Genomic DNA, 15,751 nt, shown 5'->3' with positions numbered 1-15,751 from the left:
TGGTTAAAAACATGTTTATGATACAGAGAACAGACTTAGAAATGAGGCACTGTTATACTAAAAGCTAAGGCATACGCTTATATGAGAAACTGAAGTGCAAAACTTGAAAATAAAATGGACCATTGGTCTCACCTGAAGGGTGATTTTCATAGGAGGACTGCCATCAAGCGGGTTATAGCTTCACCTATCGTCCGAAGGCAAGAATGTTTTTGAAGTCAAGACTAGGGGCGTCAGGCCCCTTCCACTCTCCAGTTCATTCACAGCGACTCCAAAGAGAGATATCTAAAAATGCAGGAGAAAAGGCCAACGGGCCTACCAGCAAAGACATAACACAATAGCAATAATCATAATAATATGACTCTAACGTAGCAATATAACATTAATAGCAGTCTTGACTTCACTAATAAATCTAATATAATAGCGTAACAGGAATATATGAAAAAACCCCAAAAAATATCTACGTATCCTCCAACTGGGAGGGTCGTAATGGCAGTCCTCCTATGAAAATCACCCTTCAGGTGAGACCAATGGTCCATTTTCCATAGGAGGACTGCCATCAAGCGGGATGTACCAAAGCAGCCCATAACAGGGAGGGACCACCCACATACTAATCATCATTAAAAACCTGTTGCAACACTCGTCTGCCAAAAGAGGCATCGGCAGAGGCATAACGATCTATTTTGTAATGCCTTATAAACGAGTGAGGGGTAGACCAAACAGCAGCTCTGCAAATATCAGCAACAGGAGCGTTGGTAGCAAAAGCAGCCGTAGTGGCCGCTGACCTAGTGGAATGAGCTGTTATACTAGCTGGAACTGGAAGCTTAAGGGACTCATAGGCTAAGGTAATACATGCACGCAACCAGCAGGATAAGGGGGAATTAGCTACTTTATGCCCCATAGAACGTGGATGAAAGGATACAAACAAAGACTCAGTTCGTCGTATATCCTGGGTCCTAGACAGGTAGGTCTTGAGAGCCCTCCAAACATCCAATGAATGCCAAGCCTTCTCTAGAGGATGGGTAGGATTCGGACAAAATGAAGGAAGAACAATGTCCTGGTTGCAATGGAAAACTGAATTGACCTTGGGACGAAAGGAAGGATCAGTCTTCAGCACAACAGAGTCCTTATGGAAAACACAGAGATGGTGGGCAGAAGACAATGCGCCCAGTTCCAAAACTCGTCTCGCAGAGGTGATCGCGATCAGGAACAGGACCTTGAATGACAACAGACGTAAAGGCACAGTCCTAGGGGGCTCGAACAGAGGGCGTTGTAAAGCCTGTAGGACCTTCGACAAACTCCATGAGGGAAAATGGTGGAATACAGCCGGTGAGCATAACGTGGTTCCCCTCAGAAAACGTTTGATGAACGGATGCGAGGCAACAGGAGCACCAGCAGAGGACACTGAGAGAATGGACGGCAGAGTGGACGCATGTCTACGTAATGTGTTGGGTCTAAGTCCCATCAGGAGGCCCCTATGAAGGAATTGCAGCACCTGTTGTATTGTGGCCTGGGAAGGATCAAGGTGCTGGGACTGACACCACCTGGAGAATGCCACCCAAGTATGTTGATATATACGGGTGGTGGATGGTCGTCTCGAGGCCAAGATAATGTCAATAACCGCATCAGACAGGCCAGCAGACCTTAAATGTCCCCGTTCAAAAGCCACGCTGTTAGCGTGAGCCAATAGGGATCCTGATACAATATTGGGCCCTGGGATAAGAGGTCTGGCCTGACCGGGAGAGTCCAAGGGTCCATCACTGACATGGCAAGGAGATCCGAGAACCACGGTCAACGGGGCCAATATGGAGTTTTCAGAACCAGTTTGGCCCTCTTGCGCCTTTCTCAAGGTTCTGGCTAAGAGTGGTATTGGAGGGAAGGCGTACAATAAGCCATCCAGCCACGGTAGCGATAGGGCATCCACCGCTTCCGCTGTTGTGTCCAGGTATCGAGCGAAGTACCTGGGTAGCTGGCAATTGCGACTGGAGGCAAATAGATCGACTGAGAAGACGCCGAACCGACACTGGAGAAGATGGAAAATGGTCGGATGAAGTTTCCATTCTCCCGGAAAGATCTGTTGTCTGCTGAGCCAGTCTGCTGTCACATTCCAAATTCCTTTGAGATGTTCTCCTTTTAAGGATTGCAGATGTTGCTCTGCCCAGTCGAAGATGAGGGAAGCTAGGGTCTGTAGAGGACGGGACCTGGTCCCCCCTTGTCTGTTTAAATGAGATTTGGCACACGTGTTGTCCGTTCGAATGAGAACATGGTCCAAGTGGAACAGAGACTGAAAATGGAGCAGAGCTAAGTGGACAGCCTTCAGTTCCAGCCAAATGATGCTCTGTGTCTGCTCTGCTGTGGTCCAAACCCCCTGAACAAACTGAGAGTTGCAGTGGGCTCCCCAGCCGAGGAGACTGGCATCTGTGGTGATAACAGTCCTGCGGGGTTCTCTGCACAGAGTGCCCTGGGTGAGATGTTGGACCCTCATCCACCAGCAGAATGAAAGGCGCAGTGCGGGGCTCACGGGAATTGTGCGATGATTTGAGCTGGCAATGTCCTGCTGAAACGGCAACAAAGCCCACTGGAGTTGGCGAGTGTGAGCTCGAGCCCATGGCACAATATGGATGGTGGAGACCAACATTCCGAGAGTCCTGGCTAGAAGCATGACGTCTGCGGTTGCGTGGTGCATCAGAGACCGTGCGATGTCTGTGATAGCAGTTATGCGGTCTGGAGACAGAAACACCGTCGCCTGCAGGGTGTCCAACATCGCCCCTAGATGTTGTAGGCGTTGGGTTGGTTGGAGATGGCTTTTGTCGAAATTGACTAGCCAGCCGTAGGCCTTGGTAAATACTCTCGGGGCAGATGAGAGGCCGAACGGCATCGCTCGATACTGAAAATGCTGGGGGCCGAAAGCAAACCGAAGGAATTTTCTGTGAGCTATGCAAATAGGCACATGGAGACACGCTTCCTTTAGGTCGATAGAAGCCAGGAAGTCTCCTTCTTGAAGGCTTTCTGTAATGGAGTGGAGAGATTCCATTTTGAACCTGCGATACTTTACGAAACGGTTGATGAACTTGAGGTCCAACACCGCCCTCCATGACAGATCTCGTTTGGGCACCTCTCTGTTGTAGGGACTGGCTCTATCGCTGCTGTGTCCAAGAGGTGATGTATGGCTGTCTGCATGATGCAGTGCATGGCTGGTGCCCTGGGACAAGGGGAGGGATGAAATCTGTCCGGAGGAATTGCCGAAAACTCTAGTGCATAGCCATAACAAAAAAGATCTCTGATCCAGGCCACCTGAGTCAGACCCAGCCAACGGTCTCCAAACAGAAGCAGTCTGCCCCCAACCGGTATCGTGTCAGTACTGTCTGTGCTGGCGAGACCCTCCCCTATATGAGGACGTTGAAGTACCTCTGCGCCCCTGGTACTGATCTCTGCCTGGGAAACGTCTGTTCCAGACTCCCCTGGAGGGACGGAAATCATAGGTTCGGAAATCGCAGCCTCGTCCCCTGGGCCGCGTTCCTCGAAAGGGCTGGGTCGTGCGGTATGAGGTGAAACGTCTGAAAGGCCTGCGATCAACGTTCCTGACAGTGGCCAAGACATGCTTTCGAGCATCCTTGGGGTCAACAAGCACTGCCTTTAGGGCTTCCTCGCCGAAGAGTAATGAGCCGGAATAAAGTGCCCTTGATAAATTAACTCTGGCTGTAGAGTCCGCTTGCCAGTGACGAAGCCAGAGGGGCTACCTGAGCTGCCATAGCTCGTGCTCCCAGCTGATTTGCGTCCAGGGTGGAATCAGCCACAAACGCCGCTGTCTTGCGCAATTTCATCAGTGACCTCCTCAGAGAGACAGGATCGGGATTAGGATCATCTAAGAGGTCATCCAACCACATCATCGCTGCCCTGGAAAAGATGGAAGCTGATGCAGAGGCTCGCATGGAGAAAGCGGTGGCCTCATGATTCTTGCGTAAGGCCCAGCCTCCACTCAGTGGTGTCCTTTAAATGTGAATCTTCTTCCCTCGGCAAAAGGGATCTAGAGACTAGACTGGAGATCGGCTCGTCTATGCCAGGGACAGCCAGTCTGCTTGTAAAGTCCGGAGCCAAAGAGTAAAGTCTGTCCGCAAGGGCGTTAAAATGGCGTGTTTGTAATGGATGAGACTATTCGTCCTTGGCCAGCTTAGCAATAGGATCTGGCGCAGGAAGGTAGTGCTCTGCTGGTGTGGGGGATTTCAAGACCCTGGCCCCTTTAATAGCGGGAGTAGCAGCTGCAGGTTGTGTAGATTGGAGACCAAGGGTGTTCAATTCTCTGCGAGCAAGGGGCTGATAATCTAAGGCATCAAACAGGCGATAAGATGTATCCTCCTCATGTTCCGACTGATCACTCCATTCGTCTCCTTCGGCTTGCACAGCAAATGGTGACTCCTCCCCACAAGAAACGTCATCAACAAACCTGCCCCTGGCAATGTCAAAAGGATTTGGAGAGCATGATGGATCTGCCTCATTGCGTACACAGTGGTCCACACTGCGCTGAGGAATGGCGGGGACTTGTGACGGTGACTGTGTTTGAGTGAAGAACGACAGCATGTCTTGTAGTTGTGATATGAACTCATGAGACAGCTGCAGCCCCGGTGAGGTAGATGGTTGCGCTTGTAGAGACAACGTTATGGACGGCTCAGCAGGCTGTGAAGATGAAAAAGCCCTAGGTGGTAATACGGGAGGAGGGTGGCTGGCTGCTGGTTGGTCAGGAAACCCAGCAAAGTCCTCGGAGGAGGATGCAGTCGGAGAGTGAGATAGATTTGTTAACTGTTCCTGGCCCGCCCCCTCGGAAACTGGAACAGAGACGTAGCGTGGCCGCTTGGTTGTGCTGTGGCTGGATAGATGTTTGTTTTGGCAACCACTTTGGTGTGCTTATGCTTGGCTGCCTTAGATTGTTTCGGCTTGGTTGCCTGAGTTGTCGCTGGCTGTTCCGCCATCATATATTTTCTAGGGGGTTCAGTACACGGCCACGGATGGGGCAGAATGTACAGACCCAAACAGGCTCAGTACATGGCCACGGATGGGGCAGAATGCACTGGCTCAGATGGCTAAGTACATGGCCACGGATGGGGCAGAATGTACAATTTCAACAGCGTTGGTACACGGCCACGGATGGGGCAGAATGTACAGTATCAACAGCGTTGGTACACGGCCACGGATGGGGCAGAATGTACAGATCAAACAGCCTGAGTATACGCAGAATGTACAATTTCAAACAGACTTGGTACATGGCCACAGATGGGGCAGAATGCACAGTTCCAAACAAGCTTTGCACACGGCCACGGATGGGGCAGAATGTACAGTTCCAACTAGGCTGGATACACAAAACAGCTTCAATAGTCAGCTTCAGGCAGCAGTTTGTGTTGAAGAACTTATAGCAGGATTATAGAGGTTCTGCTCTGCAGCATACACACAGAAACTGACAGAAAAGGCAGAAACTGACAAGAAAGGCCTAGAACAGAATCCTTTACTATGGAACGGACCAAACAGAAAGGGCGGGGAAAAAGGGGGAGGAACAAAATGGCGCCCGCGAAAAGAGCGGGAAAATTGGCCAATCAGAAAGGCTTGGGGCGATGAAGAAGCAATGGCGGTCACAGGGGAGCACCAGCGAGCTCAAAAAACGGCCTCAAAAAACGCTCTGGAGCCGCGGGGCTGAGAAGCGCGATCACAGCTTAGAGAGCGAGCCAGATCTCTACAGCCGCGGGACAGACTCAGCAAGCGAGGGGAATAAGGAGCCGCAGCCGCAGGCTCTGAAGGCAGTTGCGGCGAGATTTAAAATGCCGCAGAACGAGCCGGGGGAGGCGGGGCAGCCCAACCAGAAAGGGACACTGAAAGTAGAAAGAGCCGCAGCCGCAGGCTCTGGAGAAAAAACTAAGGGAGCTGCCGCGAAAATAGGCGGCGAGTTGAAAAAAGAGCAGCGGTGCAAGGCAGAGAGCTGCAGCCGCAAGCTCCTGGATTAAGTCTGCGTCCGCCGGCTGAGGAAGGGAGAACCGCAGCCGCGGTCTCCCAGAATCGCCATTCGGCTAGGCAGGGAGCTGCAGCCGCAAGCTCCTGAATTAAGTCTGCGTACGCCGACTGAGGAAGGGAGAACCGTAGCCGCGGTCTCCCAGAATCGCCGTTCGGCTAGGCAGGGAGCTGCAGCCGCAAGCTCCCGTAACAAGGCTGCGTCCGCCGCCTTAGGAAGGGAGAACCACAGCCACGGTCTCCCAGTAAATAGCTAGGGACTGAGGGAAAAAAAATAGACAAAAAGGGGATCCCCCTTAAGTACAAAGACAAACAAAGTACAGTCAGTCCCACAGACTCTAAAGTAAAAGACAGAGGAAAGGAAATAATGTGGAATACACACACAAAACCTCCACACCCTGTCACACAAATACACAAAAACTTATCTAGACACTATATATCCAACTTGCATGGACGAAGGCAAGAATGAATTGGAGAGTGGGAGGGGCCTGACGCCCCTAGTCTTGACTTCAAAAACATTCTTGCCTTCAGACGATAGGTGGAGCTATAACCCGCTTGATGGCAGTCCTCCTATGGAAAATAGCTGTTTACAGCTTGCTCTAAATACCATCAACCCATGCAGTTCTGAGTGCTGCTACTCTGTACTCCTAATAGCAGAGGACCAACAATGTTCAATTAATTCCACCTGTATCCAGATGGAATACTTCTTTTTCATGTTATCCACATACTTCCCTAGCCATGTGGTCTGTTGTGTTTGGATTCTGTGGCATTCCTGCCCTGCGCTTACACCATTATTTTCTTCCAATACTGTGTAGAAGTAACATGACAACTCTCTTAAAGACTTTTAAGAGGCTGGAGGGCTTGCATACTCTCTCCCCATGGTGAACTCACCCTTTCTGCCTTGAGGGGAACAACCACAGTTCAGTGGTACATAAGTAGGTGAGTATATTGACGTTTGTGGCCTCGTGGCAACTAGGTCATATTGTACCACAATAGCTCAGTGGTAAGAGCACATGCTGTATATGCAAAAGGTCTCAGGTTCAGTCCCAGGCATCTCCAAGCAGGGATGGGAAAGAAACCCTGGAAAGTAGCTGCTAATCTGTGTAGACAATACTGAGCAAGGCTGACCAATTGTCTGACTCAGTATAAAGGCAGCTATCTACATTGCTAACCATTCCTAATGTTCCTTTTCCATGGTTGAGGCCAACCCAGTCCCTTCCCTGCTTGATCAGAATTTGAAGCTGATAAAGAATCCTAGTTAAGCATGAAAACAGTTAACCTTAATCATGAGTAACACTGGTGCAGGCACATCCCATAAGGGTGGAGGGAGCACAAAGTTCCATGACCTGCCTCCAATTTCTTTAACTTTAACCTAAAGCCTCATTATGATACTGCATTAGCAGTATCAACTGACTAGAAAATTTCTTGAAGCTGACATAAATAAATTGGAAAAATACAAGCAAGTTAATATAAACAATAAAAATGTAATTTCCTGGCAAGGAACCATTTAAGATGAGTTCCTTGATATTTTGCATGATCAGACTCCTTCCTACCTTTTAAATTTATTTACCAAAGCAACATGCTCCTCCATAGTTACATTATCTTTTACACTGGCTTTTAGCTGTTTGTATGCGGAACGTAGTTCTTCTAGCTGCTTCTGACACTCTCTCATCTCCTCTTCTTGGCTCTGTTTCTTGGCTTCCAAAATCATTAGCTGTTTTGTTAAGTTAGAATCTTTAAAAGAGAAAAATACAAAAACACAAGATATTTGAGGCAGAGGAAGAAGCCTTGGGAAATAAGAACAAAGTGTACATAGTTACTCACTTCTTGGACAATTTGCTGGCATTTTTAGTTCATAATGAATTCTTCTCAACTTGGTTCAGTGACTCTTGGACTGAGTTAATTAGTTATGATACTTTTCACAGGTTTTGAATTTCAATGGAGATTTGTTAAGCATATATTAAACAGATCTGTCAAATGGAAACCTCATGGAAGCACCCCATGGTCTCTGCAACAAACTACCAAAACTTGGAAGGGCCAGTTTTTTTATCAAATTATTTTTATTTTGATGTTTTTAATGGCTATAATCTGTAAATGAATACAAATTTATGCATAATGCTATGCAATATACTTTAGACTCTGACCAACAGGCAGGTATTATTTTACTGTGATCAAGACTGATGACAATAGGAAGTTATTAAAGTTCAGTAATTAACTGTTCTAATTTTGTAAGTGTGATAGACCAAAATAAATACTCTATGATAACCAAATAGTTATTGATTAGCAATGCCTCTCATTCTAAAAAGGCTTAAAAAGTCCTTTATTTGATGCTAATAGCTGACATGTCTGCCGATTTGCAACAGGCAGACACCTTTGAATCAATGCAGTCACTGAAAGTAGAAATCAAGGTATTTTACCTTCTTGAACATGCTGGCTGAGGTTGTTTTTTGCTTTTGCTTGTTGTATTTTAAGCTGTTCCATTAACACTGAATTTTCCTCCAAGACGAGCTTGGCTTGGCTTTGCAACTGCTGCCTGTAAATGATGATCAATTTGAAAATGAAATACCATTCAAACTTTTGCAAAAAGTATACCACCTGGAATAAACACAACTGGCCTGTTAGGCCAGGGCTTCCAATGGACCTACATGGGTGTCCAAAGATGATCCTACATAATTCACACTTTGTGTTTGCAGTGGAAAACATCAGTGATAAACCAGTGCACCTACAGCAATTGTATTTGCTGAATAAAGTGTGGGGTTCTCTTAGTGGAGCTTCTTGTTTTACATGTATGAACTTTCTGTTGTGCTGCAGTGTACATATATATTAAATTGATTATACACAAGTCTTAAGGGTAATAGTGTTCTTCTGACCGAACCTTGAAAAGACTATTTGAAAATATACATGAAAAGTTATTTTAAACAATTGGTGTCACAACACTGTAAACACAATCACAGCATAGAACAGTATTTCATTTTTTCCCCTTCATCCACATATGCACCATAGAACTGACACTTGCGTAGGGTGACATTTATTTTATTTATATCCCACCCCTCCTCCCAGAAGGATCCCAGGGCAGCAAACAAAAACACTAAAAGCACTTTAAAACATCTTAAAAACAAAAGACTTTAAACATATTAAAACAAAACATTTTTAAAAACATGTTAAAACAGAACTTCTAAAAAAATCTTTAAAAACAACTTAAAAAGCAATTCCAGCAAAGATGCAGACTGGGATAAGGCCTCTACATAAAAGGCTTGTTGAAAGTCTATTACACCCTCCGGCCCTATGCGTCATAATTAAAGCTAACTGTACATACTCAAGATCTCTTAACTAAACGTGTTTAGTTAAGCCTGAGCCTATGCACTTGCTTCGAAATATAAGCAGTTTTTCTTGATCACACCAAAGAGTGGCCAACAAGTGCAGAATGAAACAAGTCTCAGGTTCCTGCTGAACTTTGGGGCTAGAGTGGGGGCAGTAATCACTGTCTCACCTGTAGTTCTAGGTTTGGGAGGCAGTCTTGCTCACCAGGATGACTTAAACTGTGGACCCTGGATATAACTACAACACTGTTTTTTCAGAGACTGTTTTATTGCATGACTGTAAGAAGTATAGTGTCTGAAATATTCAGACACTAATTTATACTAGTTACTGAACTCAAGCTAGCCTGGACCTTTAGAGGCTTTGTATATATATCTATATCTATATGTATATATGTGTGTGTGAGAGTGTGCGTACATACACAATACAAATAATATAATAATCCTAGTGACAACACACTTGCCATTCTTTGATGGTCACAGTACTATTTTTACTTAGTTGCTGGTGTAGCTGCTCATTTTCCTCTACCACCTCTTCAACTCGGGCTTTAAAGACCTTCATATCTTCCTGAAAGAAGCAGTGAACAACATAGAAAAATATAAATTAAATGTTTTAACCTTATGTTCTTTCACGTTAGTGGTTTCCCCATCAATCATATTGCTATGTTTTAATTGTCTATTATTCGTCCATGTCAAATTGGACCATTGGTCTCACCTGAAGGGTGATTTTCATAGGAGGACTGCCATCAAGCGGGTAACATAGCTCCACCTATCGTCCGAAGGCAAGAATGTTCTGAAGTCAAGACTAGGGGCGTCAGGCCCCTCCCACTCTCCAGTTTATTCGCAGCAAGTCCAAGGAGAGATATCTAAAAATGCAGGGAAAAAGGCCAACGGGCCTACCAGCAAGAACATAACACAATAGCAATATTCATAATAATATGACTCTAACATAGTGAGATAACGGTAATAGCAGTCTTGACTTCACTAGTAAATCAAAATATAATAGCATAACAGTAATATATGAAAAACCCCAAAAAATATCTACGTATCCTCCAACTGGGAGGGTCGTGATGGCAGTCCTCCTATGAAAATCACCCTTCAGGTGAGACCAATGGTCCATTTTCCCTAGGAGGACTGCCATCAAGCGGGATGTACCAAAGCAGCCCATAACAGGGAGGGACCACCCACATACTAATCATCATTAAGAACCTGTTGCAACACTCGTCTGCCAAAAGAAGCATCAGCAGAGGCATAACGATCTATTTTGTAATGCCTTATAAACGAGTGTGGGGTAGACCAAACAGCAGCTCTGCAGATATCAGCGACAGGAGCGTTGGTAGCAAAAGCAGCCGTAGTGGCCGCTGACCTAGTGGAATGAGCTGTTATACTAGCTGGAACTGGAAGCTTAAGGGACTCATAAGCTAAGGCAATACATGCGCGCAACCAGCAGGATAAGGGGGAATTAGCTACTTTATGCCCCATAGAACGTGGATGAAAGGATACAAATAAAGACTCGGATCATCGTATATCCTGGGTCCTAGACAGGTAGGTCTTGAGAGCCCTCCGGACATCCAACGAATGCCAAGCCTTCTCGAGGGGATGGTTAGGATTCGGACAAAATAAAGGCAAAACAATGTCCTGGTTGCAATGGAAAACTGAATCAACCTTGGGACGAAAGGAAGGATCAGTCCTCAGTACAACAGAGTCCTTATGGAAAACACAGAGATGGTGGGCAGAAGACAATGCGCCCAGTTCCGAAACTCGTCTCGCAGAGGTGATCGCGATCAGGAACAAGACCTTGAACGACAACAGACGTAAAGGCACAGTACGAAGGGGTTCGAACGGAGGACGTTGTAAAGCCTGCAGGACCTTCGACAAACTATATGAAGGAAAATGGTGAACTACAGCCGGTGAGCATAGAGCGGCTCCCCTCAGAAAACATTTGATGAACGGGTGCGAGGCAAAAGGGGCACCAGTGGAGGACACTGAGAGAATGAACGACAGAGTGGACGCATGTCGACGTACGGTGTTGGGTCTAAGCCCCATCATGAGGACCCTATGAAGATATTGTAGCACCTGTTGTATTGTGGCCTGGGAAGGATCAAGGTGCTGGGACTGACACCACCTGGAGAATGCCACCCAAGTATGTTGATATATACAGGTGGTGGATGGTCATCTCGATGCCAAGATAATGTCAATAACCGCGTCAGACAAGCCAGCCGACCTCAAATGTCCCCATTCAAATGCCACGCTGTTAGGCTGAGCCAATTGGGGTCCTGATGCCAGACTGGACCCTGGGATAGGAGATCTGGCCTGACTGGGAGTGTCCAAGGGTCCGTCACCGACATCACAAGGAGATCCGAGAACCACGGTCAACGGGGCCAATATGGAGTTTTCAGAACCAGTTTGGCCCTCTTGCGTCGTGCCTTCCGCAACATTCTGGCCAACAGAGGAATTGGAGGAAAAGAGTACAAGAGGCCCTCCGGCCACGGTAGCGATAGGGCATCCACTGCTTCTGCTGTCGTGTCCAGGTATCAAGCGAAGTACCTGGGTAGGTGGCAATTACGACTGGAGGCAAATAGATCGACTGAGAAGACGCCGAACCGACACTGGAGAAGATGGAAAATGGTCCGATGAAGTTTCCATTCTCCTGGAAAGACCTGTTGTCTGCTGAGCCAGTCTGCTGTCACATTCCAAATTCCTCTGAGATGATCTGCTTTTAAGGATTGTAGATGTTGCTCTGCCCAGTCGAAGATGAGGGAAGCTAGGGTCTGTAGAGGACGGGACCTGGTCCCCCCTTGTCTGTTTAAATGAGATTTGGCACACGTGTTGTCCGTTCGAATGAGAACATGGTCCAAGTGGAACAGAGACTGAAAATGGAGCAGAGCTAAGTGGACAGCCTTCAGTTCTAGCCAATTGATGCTCTGAGTCTGCTCTGCTGTGGTCCAAACCCCCTGAACGAGCTGGGAGTTGCAGTGGGCTCCCCAGCCGAGGAGACTGGCATCTGTGGTGATAACAGTCCTGCGGGGTTCTCTGAACGAGTGCCCTGGGTGAGATGTTGGACCCTCATCCACCAGCGAAATGAAAGGCGCAGTGCGGGGCTCAGGGGAATTGTGCAATGATTTGAGCTTGCAACGTCCTGCTGAAACGGCAACAAAGCCCACTGGAGCGGGCGGGTATGAGCTTGAGCCCATCGCACAATATGAATGGTGGACACCAACATTCCGAGAGCCCTGGCCAGCAGCATGACATCTGCGGTTGCTTGGTGCATCAGAGACCGTGCGATGTCTGTGATAGCAGTTATGCGGTCTGGGGACAGAAAGACCATCGCCTGCAGGGTGTCCAACGTCACCCCCAGATGTTGTAGGCATTGGGTTGGTTGGAGATGGCTTTTGTCGAAATTGACTAGCCAGCCAAAGGCCTGCAAGACATGGAGCGTGAGCGTTAGAAGGCGATGAGCCAGGGTCTTGGAACTCGCCCGTATTAACAGATCGTCCAAGTAGGGGTAGATATGGACCCCTTGAAGCCGAAGGTAAGCCACTAGTATGAGTAGCACTTTGGTAAATACTCTCGGGGCAGACGAGAGGCCGAACGGCATCGCTCGATATTGAAAATGCTGGGGCCCGAAATTTTCTGTGGGCTATGCAAATAGGCACATGGAGATACGCTTCCTTAAGGTCGATAGAAGCCAGGAAGTCTCCTTCATGAAGGCTTTCTGTAATGGAGTGGAGGGATTCCATTTTGAATCTGCGATACTTTACAAAACGGTTGATGAACTTGAGGTCCAACACCGCCCTCCATGACAGGTCTCGTTTGGGCACAGCAAATAGGAGGGAGTACACCCCTTCCGACCTCTCTGTGGAAGGGACTGGCTATATAGCCGCCATGTCCAAAAGGTGATGTATGGCTGTCTGCATGATGCAGTGCTTGTCTGGTGCCCTGGGACAAGGGGAGAGATAAAAATTGTCTGGTGGGGTTGCCCAAAACTCAATTGCATAGCCATAACAAAAAAGATCTCTGATCCAGGCCACCTGAGTCAGACGTAGCCAAAGGTCTCCAAATAGGAGAAGTCTACCCCCAACCGGTATTGTGTCAGTACTGTCTGTGCTGGCGAGACCCTCTCCTATATGAGGACGTTGAGGTACCTCTGCGCCCTTGGTACTGACCTCTGCCCGGGAAACGTCTGTTCCAGGTGCCCCTGGAGGGACGAAAATCATAGTTTCTCAAAAGGGCCGGGTCGTGCGGTATGAGGTAAAACGTCTGAAAGGCCTGCGATCAACGTTCCTGACCGTGGCCAAGACAGGCTTTCGTGCATCCTTGGGATCAACAAGCACAGTTTTTAGAGCTTCCTCACCAAAGAGTAATGAGCTGGAATAAAGTGCCCTTGATAAATTGACTCTGGCTGTAGAGTCCGCTTGCCAGTGACGAAGCCAAAGGGTCCGCCGAGCGACTGCCTGAGCTGCCATGGCTCTTGCTCCCAACTGATTGGCGCCCAGGGTGGCATCAGCCACAAACGCAGCCGTCTTGCGTAATTTCACCAGTGACCTCCTTAGAGAGACAGGATCGGGATTAGGATCGTCTAAGAGGTCATCCAACCACATCATCGCTACCCTGGAAAAGATGGAAGCAGATGCAGAAGCTCGCATGGCGAAGGCGGTGGCCTCATGGTTTTTGCGTAAAGAAAAGTCCAGCCTCCGCTCCGTGGCGTCCTTTAAGTGGGACTCTCCTTCCCTTGGCAAAAGGGATCTAGAATCTAGACTGGAGATGGGATCGTCAATGCCAGGGACGGCTAGTTTGCTAGTAAATTCCGGAGCCAAGGAGTAAAGCTTGTCCGCAAGGGCATTAAAACGGCGTGTTTGCAATGGGTGAGACCATTCTTCATAGGTCAGCTTAGCAATAGGGTCTGGCACCGGAAGGTAGTGCTCCGCTGGTGTGGGAGATTTCAGGACTCTGGCCCCTTTAATTGCGGGAGTGGCAGCTGCAGGTTGTGCAGATGGTAGACCAAGGGTGCTCAGTACTCTGCAAGCAAGGGGCTGATAATCGGAGGTATCAAACAGACGGTATGAGTTATCCTCTGCTAGTTCCGACTGGTCACTCCAGTCGTCACCTTTGGCTTGTATAGCATATGGTGGGTCCTCCCCACAAGAGACGTCATCGACAAATCTGCCTCTGGCAATGTCAAAAGGATTTGGGGAACATGATGGTCCTGCCTCATTGTGACCATAGTAACCCAGATCATCGGGTTGTCTGCTAACCCTTTGCTGAGGCACGGCAGTGACTTGTGCCTGTGTCTGTGTTTGGGAGAAGAACGACAGCATGTCTTGTAGTTGCGATATGAACTCATGAGACAGCTGCAGTCCCGGTGTTGAGGTTGGTTGTGCTTGCAATGGCAAAGAAGTGGAAGGTTCAGCAGGCTGAGAAGAGGAATGAGCCCTCGGAGGTAGTATGGGAGGAGGATAGCTGGCTGCTGGCTGGTCAGGAAACCCTGGAAAGTCCTCTTCGGAGGATGCATTCGGAGAATTAAATAGAGTTGTTAGTAGTTCCTGGCCAGCCTCCTCAGAAACTGGTACAGAAATGTAGCATGCCCGCTTGGTTGAGCTGTGGCTGGAAATATGCTTAGTTTTGGCAACTGCTTTGATGTGCTTGTGCTTGGTTGCCTTAGACTGTTTAGGCTTGGTTGCCTGAGCTGTTACTGGCTGTTCCGCCATCATATATTCCGGAGGGATTCAGTACACGGCCACAGGTGGGGCAGAATGTACAGACCCAGATAGGCTCTACACAGCCACGGATGGGGCAGAATGCACTGGCTCAGATGGCGACATACACGGCCACGGATGGGGCAGAATGTACGGATTTAGCAGCATTGGTACACGGCCACGGATGGGGCAGAATGTACAGAATTAACAGCCTTGGTACACGGTCACGGATGGGGCAGAATGTACAGAGTCAGCAGCGTTGGTACACGGCCACGGATGGGGCAGAATGTACAGAATTAACAGCCTTGGTACACGGTCACGGATGGGGCAGAATGTACAGAGTCAGCAGCGTTGGTACACAGCCGCGGATGGGGCAGAATGTACAGAATTAACAGCCTTGGTACTCGACCACTACAGTTCAGACAGCTCTTATACAGTAGGCACAGCCTTAGTACACGGCCACGGATGGGGCAGAATGTACAGTCAGAGACAGTCACAGCTGAGAGAGTACAGTTGCAGTAGGCAGCATCAATAAGAGATGAGCAGCAGTAGCAGAGTTAGTAGATTCACTTGTGTGGGACTACAGGGTCCTATCTGCAGCACACACACCAAAGGAGATTGCGCTGTGGAAGCAGACTTGAAGCCTTTGGCTCTGCTATCCACAGTCCTAGTACGCTAGATCCTCCTAACAGTACTGAATGGGCTAAACAAAAAGAGCGGGAAAAGGAGACAAACAAAATGGCGCCC

At 48.1% G+C, this 15,751-nt stretch overlaps 1 protein-coding gene across 2 annotated transcripts in view; it reads right to left on the bottom strand.

Moving 5' to 3' along the window:
- CEP89 (centrosomal protein 89) overlaps positions 1 to 15,751 on the bottom strand; it is a 104,336-nt gene that overhangs the window by 51,791 nt on the left and 36,794 nt on the right. For both annotated transcript variants that reach the window (XM_061594048.1, XM_061594049.1), the window contains 3 exons: positions 9,769 to 9,876; positions 8,409 to 8,520; positions 7,545 to 7,725 (listed from right to left, as the gene is read on the bottom strand). In XM_061594048.1, the coding sequence (XP_061450032.1) occupies positions 7,545 to 7,725; positions 8,409 to 8,520; positions 9,769 to 9,876 (401 nt within the window). The remainder of the gene's footprint in view (positions 1 to 7,544; positions 7,726 to 8,408; positions 8,521 to 9,768; positions 9,877 to 15,751) is intronic.

Source organism: Rhineura floridana, chromosome 13 (assembly GCF_030035675.1).
Source record: "Rhineura floridana isolate rRhiFlo1 chromosome 13, rRhiFlo1.hap2, whole genome shotgun sequence".
Classification (NCBI taxonomy): domain Eukaryota; kingdom Metazoa; phylum Chordata; class Lepidosauria; order Squamata; family Rhineuridae; genus Rhineura; species Rhineura floridana.
Note: the sequence above shows the minus strand (reverse complement) of the source record. Positions and strands in the feature narration are given on the sequence as shown.